The sequence below is a fragment of the Nuphar pumila genome, chromosome 2 (assembly GCF_984573655.1).
Source record: "Nuphar pumila chromosome 2, dmNupPumi1.hap1.1, whole genome shotgun sequence".
Lineage (NCBI taxonomy): Eukaryota > Viridiplantae > Streptophyta > Magnoliopsida > Nymphaeales > Nymphaeaceae > Nuphar > Nuphar pumila.
The window spans coordinates 61,129,909-61,143,025 of NC_143250.1; the positions used below are offsets into that span (position 1 = coordinate 61,129,909).

The 13,117-nt window shown below is 38.3% G+C and overlaps 1 protein-coding gene across 1 annotated transcript in view; it reads right to left on the reverse strand.

The window, feature by feature from the left end:
* Window positions 1-13,117, reverse strand: part of LOC149845538 (bifunctional TH2 protein, mitochondrial-like) — a 69,970-nt gene that overhangs the window by 4,733 nt on the left and 52,120 nt on the right. The window contains exons 4-6 of the mRNA XM_089988302.1: window positions 6,437-6,727; window positions 5,883-6,297; window positions 5,510-5,785 (exon numbers count right to left, since the gene is read on the reverse strand). Of these exons, the coding sequence (XP_089844428.1) occupies window positions 5,510-5,785; window positions 5,883-6,297; window positions 6,437-6,727 (982 nt within the window). The remainder of the gene's footprint in view (window positions 1-5,509; window positions 5,786-5,882; window positions 6,298-6,436; window positions 6,728-13,117) is intronic.

Sequence of the window (13,117 nt, forward strand, 5' to 3'; positions counted from 1 at the left end):
ACTTCGAAGCCACACAAGCTCCATTGTAGTGGTTGTCATAGCCCTGTATTCTGCTTCAGTAGAAGACAACGAGACTTTCTGTTGTTTCTTGCACCTCCAAGCAATTAGCGAATCTCCTAGAAAAACACAAAAGCCAGTAGTTGAGATTCGATCATTTGGGTTTCCTCCCCAGTCAGCATCAGTATAAGCCAGTAAGTCTAAGGAAGAGATTGAGGATAGGAATAGCCCTTTAGTCAAAGTATTTTTGATGTATCGAATGATCCGGAGCACAGCACTCATATGCACAGATGTAGGAGCATGCTGAAATTGACTTGCAGAGTGCACAGCATGAGCAATATCCGGCCTGGTGATAGTCAGATAGGTGAGGGAGCCTATGAGTTGCCTGTAGGGCGTAGGATCATCCAGCAGAACTCCATCCTCCAGTCGTAGTTTAGCATTGATAACCTCGGGAGTCTCCACCTTTTTGTCATCTGAAATCCCAGATTTGGAACATATGTCTGCAGCAAGCTTCATCTGTGACAGTATATACCCTCGAGGAGAGTATGCTACTTCTATACCAAGAAAGTACCTGAGAAAACCCAGATCAGACATATCAAAATTATGTTTTAACATATTTTTAACATTAAGAATACCACTTTCATCATTGCCAGTGATGATCATATCATCAACATAAAGCAGAAGGATGATGATACTATTACCTGCACGTTTAACAAAGAGAGCAGTGTCAGTATAACATGAACGAAATCCCAATTTTAACATGATAGCATTAAATCTATCATACCAAGCCTTAGGGGCTTGTTTAAGACCATATAAAGCTTTTAATAACTGAAGAGTTTGACCTTGGTTAACATTAATTCCCGGCGGAGGGTCCATATATACTTCTTCATTCAACTGACCATTAAGAAAGGCATTTTTAACATCTAATTGAAATATAGGTCATTTCTTAGATGATGTTACTGCTATTAGAGTTCTAACACTTGTCATGCGAGCCACGGGGGCAAAAGTCTCCTCATAATCGATGCCATATTCTTGTGAATATCCCTTAGCAACTAATCTAGCTTTATAATGTTCTAGGGAACCATCACTTTTTGTTTTGACTTTGTAGACCCATCGACATCCTATAGCTTTTTTATTTGGAGGAAGATGAACTATTTCCCAAGTTTTAGCCTTATTTAAAGCATCTAGTTCAACTTTCATTGCTTCAACCCAATGAGGAATATTTTTTGCTTGATTATAGTGGGAAGGTTCATAGTAAGAATGCAAGGCAATTAGACAAGCTCTATATTTAGGTGAGAGAGTTTCATATGAGACAAACCTATTTGGTGGAATGGATTCTCTAGAAGAACGCCTAAGAGAGGTTTCTTCTAGGGGTTCATTAAGCCGCAAGAATTTTTCTAAAGCACTAATAGGTTGTGCTTCCTCACGCCGAGTGTATACTTGGAGATTGTCACCATTAGTTGGTGATACATCATTATCATGAGTGTTTTCTAAAGATTCCGGATGACTCAAAAGATCATCATTTGAGTCTTCTAAAAGATCATTGATAAACATATAATCAATTTCATTTGGTTTTTCCAAAATTTCAAATCCATTTTCCTCTTCTAAAAACGTCACATCTTTGGAAACAAATAATTTATTGTTAAGCATCTATAGCCCTTTTGATTTTCACCATATCCTAAAAATACGCATTTTATTGCTTTAGGTGACAATTTATCTCTTTTATGCAAAAGAACAAAGCATTTACACCCGAAAATACGAAGACGATTGTAGTCGGATGTCATATTGAAAAGTTTTTCATAAGGAGAGATATTATTCAATTTTGAAGATGGCATCCTATTGATTAAATAGGTGGAGGTCAACACGGCTTCGGCCCAAAAATTTTTAGGAATATTTTTAGAAATGAGTAAGGATCTAGTGGTTTCTAAAATATGTCTATGTTTTCTCTCCGCTAGACCGTTTTGTTGAGGAGTCCTTGGGCAAGATTTTTGATGACAAATGTCATGTTGCTTTAGATATGATTGAAAATCATTTGATAAGTACTCTCCACCCGAATCGGATCTAAGAATGGATATTTGACTTTGAAATTGATTTTGAACTTTTGCATGAAATTCTTTGAAGAAGTTAAAAACTTCCGATTTAGCATTAAGAAAATAAATCCATATGTATCTAGTATAATCATCAATAAACGTAACATAATACGAATAACCACCTTTGGATAAAACCGGAGATGGTCCCCATACATCGGAATGCATCAATTCAAAAGGTCTTGTTGTCACAAAGGTTCTAATAGGAAAAGGAGTAGACTTCATTTTTCCAAAAATGCAATCTTTGCAATTGATATCTTTTTCTTTACAAAACTTGTTTCCAAAAGGAAAAAGATACATTTTAGAGTAACTTAGATATCCAAGTCTTTTATGCCAAGTTTCAATATTTTTGTCTTGGACATAAGTACAAAATGAGGTATTTCGAAGTGTTAAGTTATCCATAAAATAAAGGTCTCCCTTCCTATGGCCTTGCCCAATCCGCTTCCCGGACCGGAGATCCTGCACAAAGCACCCTTGGGATGAGAAAGATATTTCACATCCATGGTCGGCTATTTGAGAAACGGAAAAGAGGTTAAGATTTAATTTAGGAACTATTCTAACTTTTGGAACAAGAAAATTTTGAATATTTTTAAAATCAAGAGTTCCAATACCATTTATTTTGAGAAAAGTTTCATCGGCCGTAGAGACACAAGATAATTTTGAATTGGCGTGCACATTGGTTAATGCATTTTCATGAGGAGTCATGTGAAAAGAGGCTCCGGAATCTAAAATCCAAGAGTACGTACCGGGAGGTGATGATGAGGCAATGGCGGCACCGGAGGTGGAAGAAGTGACCTTTAGAATTTGTTGAAGAGCCAAGGAGATTTGTCCAAGAGTATCTTTGAGATCCCCGTTCTTGCCGTCATCTTCTTTGGTGGTGGATTCTTCAACGGAAGCCACCTTTGGCTTGAATGCCCCATTTAGCTTTGGGCAAACGGGTTTAATATGTCCTGGCTCATAACAATGGTGACATATAATCATTTTTCTTCCACCACTCCCTTGCTTACCAAAATGAGGTGGTTTGTATGTTTTAACATGATTGCCGGGTTTAGATACGGCAAGAACTTCCTCTATGCTTTTACCCATGCTATGCCTAGTCTCTTCTTGAGTAATCTCGGCAATAGCCTCTTCTAAGGGAGGAAACGTGGATCTATGGAGAAGTGAGGATCTCACTTGTTCAAATTCGGGACGAAGCCCAAATAAAAATTGAAACAATCTATCTTGTTCCATTTGTTTTTGTCTTAGAACCACATCCTCCATAGATACTCATTTAGGCTCTAAAAGAGCCAATTCATCCCACAAAGGATTTAGAGCACTATAGTAATCTTGTATGCTCATGTCACCTTGTTTTGTGGTTCTTACTTTTTCTTGCAAGAAATAAGCTCTTGCAAGATCCTTTTGGGTAAACATACCCTTCATAAAAAATCAAACTTCATTTGCCCGGCGGAATTTTGCAATATTTGCACATACCTTGAGTTCAACATTATTCATAAACCATGCTAGTATTTTTGCATGGTTGCTCTCCCAATCTTCCATTTGATGATTATAATCTTCAATGGCCTTGAGACGAGCATCGCCTTCAAGTGCTTTCTCTTGATCTCCTTCCATCTTTGTGAGCTTAAGTTGGGGTTCCGGAACGGTTCCCATTACATAACCCCAAAGCTTCTTGCCTTTGAGATTATTCTCCATTGCGGATGCCCACATCATGTAATTTTTTCCATTGAGTTTGAATGATAGATCGATCTTGACTTCCATTGCTACACAATGAAGATGTGAGAAAGAAAGGAAGTAGAGAGAGACAAGATTTTACCTTTAGAAGATCGTATGGCTCTGATACCATGTAATGAAATAAGCGGAAGAAACCAAGAATGCTAAAGCATTCACTATGTCCCACATGGACAAGTGCAACAAGCACAAGAGAGGAAATCCACTAAGGGATATACAAAGGGCCTTATAAAAAGGCTACACACATGAAAGATAATATCACTATTATTGAAGAGGAGCTCTCAAGAGCAATACAACATACATGGGGGGTTCCCCCTATTTATAAGAAAAGGAGACCAAAGGGGCTCCCAATAGAGTCGTTGGGAGCCCCCAACGGTCACATATGTGACCGTTGGGGGCCCCAACGACTCCATTGTGGGGCCCCTTTTCGGTATCCAAAAAATACATTTTAAAAAATAAAAAGAAAAATAAAAAACAGTAAAATAAGAGAAACAAAATAAGTACCCCTATGGGGTACTTTGTGAAATGACCATAATACCCCTATCGGGTATTATGGTATTATTACATATGTTTTAACAGTATACACCATAAAGAAAGTTTACTGTCATAAATGGCATTCTTGTCCATAATAAATAATTATTTGTTTCTAAATTTCGCACCTATACTTACATGTCCTTTTAATTAAATTAAGGATGTCCTAAGATATCATATAGAATATAAAGATTCGCTTAAATCCTTTTTCTTACTTTTATTACTTCTACATCACTTAAAAAGTTAAATCACAAAATCATATTTCATTTCCCAAATAATTCCTCCTAGCACATCATTTCTGCTTCTTGCTTCCTCAATCCTTTATGATTTAAATTTACTGCCAACTTCTATTTCTGATGTCAATTCCCACTCTAACAATGGTCAAAGTACACCACACAAATGCGTTCGTGCAGGTTATACAGTTGGTCTGGTACTAATGTGAACTTGTCATTACAGACCCACAAAGCAAGACCATCATGTGGGGCCACTGGTATACCTCAGACATGCACAAGGCCACACACTTGACATTCTAAGCAGTAGTACCACCAAACCAGGCAGAGCATGAGCTAATGACGAAAGAAGTGAAAACTATCCTAAGACCAAAATCATTTTTTTATGAAACGTAAACAACAAAAGAAATTCCACAATGCTACCCAGTTTAGCAATGATTGCCAGAGTAACATTGAGAGTCTGCCACTGAAAAATCTCCCACAAATAATAACTGATCCTAAAGAGCAAATTGTCATCTAGGTAACAGTAAGCATATTCTAACAAAAGGACAAATCAATGTGCACAAGGCCAGATTCAAAAACAGGTTCATAGTTCAGATTCATGCCAACAAGAACAGGTCAATATGCATAAAATATATGCACCCGCACACAAATACATACCATTTGCACCAGATAATAAACATCTCTATACTGTTCAGAGTTGAAAACATCACATAAAGCACATCACAATCGCAGAGACACATGACAGATAACTAAAAAACTAAATAAGTCTCGTGCATGTGTGCATACACACACATGCACACAGGTGTGCAAACCCATGTGCATGCACATGCACATGCCAACAGATTATAGAAGTGTATCAAATTGGTTCCCCTGATAGACCAGTCAATTCTTGCTCCTTTAATTCTTTTGACAACAGAAACTATGATAGAAACTTACCTGATTTAAAGGTTGACCTAATAAGGTCTCCACACCAACAGTATGAAAGTATATGAATATCGGAGTTCAACTCATCCTTCTTTTGTGCAATCTGCTGGAAAAACTTTGCACAACCATCTTGAAGTTTTAAACACTCGCCTGCTCGCTTGATATCCTCCAAATTCAATCCCTTTAGTACTTCTGACTCGATGACTCTTAAGTTTGCACGTTTCTCAAATTCAGAAAGTTGTTCAAGTGCTTTATACAGGCTTTCATACGCAAATGGTATAGTTTCTCCTGAAAAGAAAATTGATCATATGCTTTGGTACAAAAGTGAATACTTCTAAAAAACTACCATAGCTTTTGTAATAATCTTACTAAATGTTTGATATACCTTCTTCAGTACGAACAATGTCTTCTATACATTGTTCGTACTCCTCAGTGTATTGCCTGGACAGAGCATCCCATGATTTCCTTAAGTCCGCAGATGACTTCCAACCATTCAAATTCTCAGACTCGTCAATTTCCACTTTGGGCACACTTAATATTGCAATTTCTGCTAAAATGGCTGATGAATCAATGATAGTACATGTCAAATCAAAATCAGAAAAGACAATAAACCGCTGCTTTGCTGGGTCATGAATCCTGGACAAAGGCACTAAACTTCTCTGAGACATGGGGTGAGCATCAAAAAATTCTATTTCAAGTCTCATCGCCTGATGATAAAGTCTTTCTATGACTTCAAGCTCCTCGCCTGTAAATGAAACACTGAGTTTGTCGAGCAACTCCTCTGTCATCTGAGCTGATGCCTGAGAGAGAGAGAGAGAGGTTAGCTAGGAGGAAAGCTGGCTTTTCCATTCCATTCCCATGTTTGAAAGCACAATAATATCATCAGCGAGGTTATTTGTTGAAAATAGAAAACTGGAAAATAATTAAAAGTATGCTAACCACAAAACTTTCAGAGGCATAATTTTCAATCCACTTCTGGTAAGGGTGATCATGGTCATCATGATCCAGAACTCGCTGCAGCTCCCCACCAAGAAAGGCATAGAGCCTCATGCAAGGGGTCATGGCACCTACAGTGTAAGCAGCAATTTTTGTTTTCTCAAAAGGTGTTGCAATTTTGCTTGGAACTTTTCCACCTTCAATTTTGCCAGCAGCTGTTGCCAACAAGAACTCAGTGTAGTTGACCGTTGCAGAATTAGGAGCACTTTCTTTGACATGATCAACACCCCAAGCCTGCACGAGGGACCACCGTCAGAGAAATCATGTCATAAAAACTCTTTTCTTATATAAGACCTGCCCAGACAGATTCTCTGATATAAGCCTCAGCAGGTGCTAGGCTAGAATGAACAATAGAAACCATGCAAAAGGAAGAAGTAAATCCAATCAGAAAAGAAATTGAACTTGCCTCATGTGATTTCCCTGTTTTCACTATAGACTTCCACAAAACCATACATTTCGATCCTATTAACAATCTATATTTGGACACAGAATAATTTTGTTCATTTGGACCAAATACAAAAAGTACCAAGCAAAGATAGTGTCAAACACGTGCATAAACAACCGTATTGCTACCATTGGGTTCTCTATCCTTTGACAATGTTAAATATATATATATAGCGAGGTGTAAAGCGTAAGCTTCACAAAAAATGTTAAAAAAAAAATAAATATGCATCATTTATGTTCTTTTTCATAATATTTTAAATGCTACTCTTTCATAATCCATTTGACTAATAAAAAAATTTATTGATTTTTCAGGTTAGATTTTTACAATAAGCTTGTCCACTTGCCGAAGATCATGGCATTTCACTTTGACTTAAAGACGTCCCAAAAGGATGTGTCATAAAACCATTGTTGCTCAAATTTAAAGAGACAATCAGGCCTCACATGCAACAATTAGCACTGATATGCCAAGCGAACTGAACAGCGCACGTTCGAGCTCGGGCTCAGCTCGTTTACCAGTAGAACGAGCTTGTGACTAGACTCATGCTCATGTTTAAACAAGCTGAGCTCAAGCCCGACTCATCCATGAATGAGATGAGCAACAGTCCAGCTCATCATTGAAAGAATAAGGAAAAAAGAAGAAAAACGAAAAAGAAAAAGAAGAATAAGAAGAAAGGAGAAAAGGAAAAGAAGAAGAAAAAATGAAGGAAGGAGATGGGAAGAAAGGAGGGAAAGAAAAAGGGAAAAAGAAGATAAAGAAGAAAGGGGAAAACAAAAGAAAAAAGAAGAAGAAACAATCAAAGGAGATGGAAGAAAGGGGAAAAGAAAAAAGAAGGAAAAAAAAAGAAAAAGAAAAGGAAGAAAGAAAATGGTGAGAGAGAGGAGAGAGAGTACCTTTTGTTGGCGGAAGCTCCTGCCGGAACAGTGAATCGGTCGCCGGAGCGGTGGAAGGGAGGTGGAGGAGAGAAGAGGAGACAACCTAAACCCTTCTTCCTTTCGTTTTTTAATAACATTAAAGTGGTCAACAGCTTATATAAGAGGTGTGTGCCTCATGTGTGAGGCACGCCTCGAGGCAAAAACGCACCTCGAGGTGCATGAGATGCACACCTCACACCTTAGTGTGCTTTTTAAGTGTGCATTGAGGCAATGTAGTTTTGCTAAAATAAGAAAAGTTCTAGCATTATGACTTTGCCAAAGCCTGCTTACTGACAATCTATGTCACAAGGATAAGGCCGCAGATACCAGTATACAACCATTTTTATGATGTTTTCAATATGACTAGTATACAAGGGGATATGGAACGGGAGCCAAAATAGAGCATCCGTGCACATAGCTGACAATGGGCTTTTTTCACCAAGCCATGCTAGACGGCTGTGTGAGTGAGTCCCCATTTTCCAAGAATCAAGTCAAAATTTGGCAAGGGCAAATAGAACTAACAGGAGGCAGCTAAGTGATTGAAAAAGTTGGCGTACTCGGAACCTGTACAATACCATGTAGGGTAGCTCAAGTAGATGAAAATTGTTTAACTAAAGGTGAAGGACATGTCTGCAAGTATCAGTTTAAAATGTATCATTAATTGCCTCATTCAAGTAGATTTCTTTTCTCTTCTAAACCACCAGCCATTTACTTGTTTGTTTTTTCTTTGACAGGCAAGCAAGGGGGTAAGCCCCATAGGATACAAACCCACCCCTCGGTTATGATAGTGAGACCTCATCATCCAGCTATCTCATTCAACCCTAAGAGGAGGCCATCTTTGTTGACACCTAAGACTTGCACAACACATCTTTCCTACCAAATCATCACGTAGGGCCTTACTCTTACTCTGTTGGGACCTTGGTAGAGAAAGAAAGAGAAAAAAGACAAGGCCTGCATCAGTATCCAGGAGACCAAGCACCCGCTACGAAAAAAATGGAGGCAAAAGGAAAAAACAATCCCACTTAGGTAAAAAACAAATTAAAAATCTGCCAGCGCCAACACATATCAAAAACTACCAAAACTCAAGCTCACATTACACAATACTACTTGTCATAGTATTGCTACCCCTTACAACATGATAGACCTGAAAAGATGTGTTGGATAATGGGTCCAGGTCCAGACCCATGATCATGTATACTTGCATTAATGGCATACATGTATTTTCTTCTCTTTGTAAAAGGGTATTTTAGTACCCTAAGTTTGTATTAGTAACATATATAATGAAAGCATTAGTAGCAGCCGATTCCTGAATTAAGGAATCAGGTTTTCTCTGCAGCTCCTTCCCTCTCTCTCTCTGTTCTTCACCCTTCACGCAGGATAAACTCTGTTTTATGAAATCTAACATGGTATCAGAGCCACGCTAGAGCTGGATTCGGGACTGCTTCCAAAAAGGTATGTCTAGAAAGAATATTCTTCTTCCAAGTCAGAAAATCGAATTCCAACATTTTTCTTCTGATTCTTAATCTTGATCAGACCTGATCAAAATTAGATTTGAGCACAAGAACCCGAGTTCTCTTTTCTGTCTCTCTCTTAATCCCAAACCTTTCTGTGTTATTTTATCGATCAGATCTGATCAGAATCAGATCTGATCACGTTTTTTTTTAATACCCAGATCTGAGCACGAGAACCCGAGTTTTCTTTTCGATCTCCCTCGTAAACCCAAAACTTTCTGCATAGTCTCCTTGATCAGACCTGATCAGAATCAGATCGGATCATGTTTCTCTGATTGGAAATCAACTTCAGCAATTCTGTCTTGACTCTTAAACCCTAATTATTTCTTCTACGACATCTTCTTGATCAGATCTAATTAGAATCAGATATGATCGTGTTTCTCTGTTATTAATACACTTCATGCCTTCCTCTCAACCTTGTTCTATATTCTCTTGTTGATCAGAATTAGGTCTGATCACGTAATCGGCTTCCCTTCTTGATCAGATTTCCTTAGATCTGATCAGAATCAGATCTAGCCTCACTTGCGCAATCAGCTGTCTTCTTGACTCTTTCTTTTAAATCTTCACATTTGGACATATTATTCTTATTGTGAAACATGGATTCATTATCTTCTTTGGGTCTCTCATCAAGCTTTCTGAATAAACTCGTGTCTGAAAAATTAAACAATTCTAATTTCCTAACTTGGAAGAGACAGATCATTCCTTTTATTAGGAGTCAGGATCTTTCTGGACACCTGAATGGATTTGTTACAATCCCTCCAGAGTTTATATCACGTGAAGAAGAGGACAGTAAATGAGCATCTACCACAGTATATGTTAGAAATTCAGAATTCGTAACCTGGATGAAAAGAGACCAGGCGCTGGTGGCTTATATTATTTCTACGTTGTCACAAGAGGTGCTTGTGGCAATTCCTGATGACTGTACAGTCATGTAACTTTGGGACAGATTAGTTCAGACATATTCACAAGTTTCTCAGGCCAGGGTTATGTTTCTTAAAAGAGAATTTCATATGATAAGAAAAGAGTCAATGACTATCATGGAATACTTGAACAGATTAAAGGTCATCAGAGATCAACTAGCAGTTGTTGAGTGTGCAGTGAGTGATAAGGATATGGTACAACAGACTCTGAGTGGATTGGAGTCTGAATATCATATGATTGTCACTTCTTTATTGTGTTTACCTGATCTGCCCAGATTTGAAGACTTGCGTGCAAAATTACTCCAATATGAGATGACCTTAAAAGGGTTCTCTGAAGAACCATATATGCGTACAGGCACGAAAGATGTTCTTGCCACAGGGGTAGTTTATGGGCAAGGACGAAGAAGTTATGATGTTAAGGAAAGAGGAGGACAAGGAGGTTGTGGAATATTACCTACACCCAACATAGCTCCCAACCCACAGCGACAGAGGCCAATTCCTACTTGTTTTCTGTGTAATAAAAAGGGGCACATCAAAGCTAACTGTTGGTTTAATCCCCTGAATAAAGTAAAATTAACACAGACTGAAGCAAAAAGAAGAACTGATAGCTCAAAGGTCAGTGGAGAAGTAAAAGAGTTGCTATTGTCAGCCTTAGCAGGATTAAATCTGAAACAGAATGAGCAGGGTACTTGGTATATGGACTTTGGAGCAGCGACTCATGTTACTGGTGATGCTGGTAAGCTCTTAAACCTTGTTCCTTACATTGGTAAAAATAGTATAGTCACTGGGGATGGATCCCACCACTCTATCTCTCATATTGGTAATTCTGTCATACCTATGTCAAAGTCCTTTCTCAGCTCCTAACATCAAGAAAAACATTGTCTCCGTTTCCAAGCTTGTCGATGATATCAATGCTTCAGTTGAATTTACTCCCTCTTCTGTCCTTGTCAAGGATCTCTGCACGAGGGAGACGTTCGCTAAAGGGAAACGACAAGGCAATATGTATGTTTTTCAAGAAGATCCTGCTACTCGTGTTCGTCCTATTGATTCCAACTTGAAGCTCTCCTCATCGTCATCTTCAGAGATTCCTTCATGTGTTTTTAGTGTCTCTGAGTCCAATAAGTCAAATCTTTGGCATGGTCGTTTAGGTCACTGCCGTAGTAGTTTCATTCAGAAGCTTGTTTCAAATAATCTCATTCCCAAGTCTAGTTTAGGAATGAATGTGACAACAAATGTTCTAGTTGTTCCTTGTGCAAGAGTCATGTTTTACCTTTTCATTCTATCAATAAAAGAGCTTCAAGACCTTTTGAGATTATATGTTCTGATGTTTGGGGGCCAGCCCCAGTTGCCTCTGGGTCTAGAACTAGATATTATCTTATATTTGTTGATAGTTATTCTCGTTATACTTGGATTTTCTTTATGAAACACAAGTCTGAGACCTTCAAGTTGTTCCGAAATTTTCACTCATTTGTCAAGAATCAATTTTCTGAAAATATTCTTTGCTTCTAATGTGATGGAGGAGGTGAATTCTCTTCAAGTGACTTTATTAATTTTCTTCAAAGTAATGGAATAAGGAGAAGGGTATTTTGTCCTCATACGCCTCAGCAGAATGGAATTGCCGAAAGAAGGCATCGACATATTGTTGAGAGTGCAATGAGCATGATGCATAATAGCAATCTTTCGATTACTCTATGGACAGAAGCCTTTCATTCAGCAGTCCATGTGATAAATCGACTGCCCATGGATATTTTGGAAAACAAGTCTCCTTACTTTTCTCTATTTGGAGTTCATCCCAACTATCATGATTTGCACGTGTTTGGTTGTGTATGTTATGTTCATATTGACAGTTCAATGAGACATAAGTTTCAGAACAAGGCCTTGAAGTGCAGGTTTGTGGGTTATGAAGGTAACTATAAAGGATACAGGTGCTATGATCCCATGAGCAAGCGCATCAAAATATCAAGAAATGTTATCTTCGACGAATTGAACTTTGATCATCGTCACATCAATTATTCTAAATCAAATTCCAAAGTCGAGGTCTATTATCCTTGGTTGAATTCTGAATTTTTCTCCAGTACTAACAATATTTGTTCTTCAGATTGTGATCAGAAGGATAAGGAAACTATGCCTGCTGATAAGTTGATTGCACAGGAGAGCACAGAGCCACCTTTGAATACAGAAAGGTATAGAGGTTTTGTCTATACTCGACGAGGAAGCAAGGCACCCACTATTTTTTATCAGGAAATGGATACCCCCTCTACATCTACTTCCACTTTAGATGTTAGAAGATCCACCCGATCTCGTCACCCGATTGAAAGATGGGTCAGCTATGAGAATTTTTCGCTAGACTTTCAACTTTTTCTAACTGCTTTGGGCAAGGAAGATGAGCCCACAACATTTTCCCAAGCAGCGAATTCTAAAAGATGGATTGAAGCAATGAATGAAGAGATGGAGGCTTTACATGAGTGTGGTACCTGGGATGTTGTTCCCAGACCACTTGACAGAAATGTAGTTGGGTCGAAATGGGTGTACAAAATAAAGTACAAACCGGATGGCACTATAGAAAGGTACAAGGCGAGACTTGTCGCCAAAGGATTTACACAAGAGCAAGGACAGGATTATGATGAGACTTTTAGTCCAGTTGTGAAAATGGGAACAATCAGAATCATATTATCTTTGGCTATTGAACATCAGTGGACAATCAGTCAACTTGATGTCAAAAACGCCTTTCTACACGAAAATTTGGAGGAGGAAGTATACATGGAACAACCCACTGGATATGCAGAAGGCAATCCTACAAAATATGTTTGCAAATTAAAAAGGGCAATATATGGATT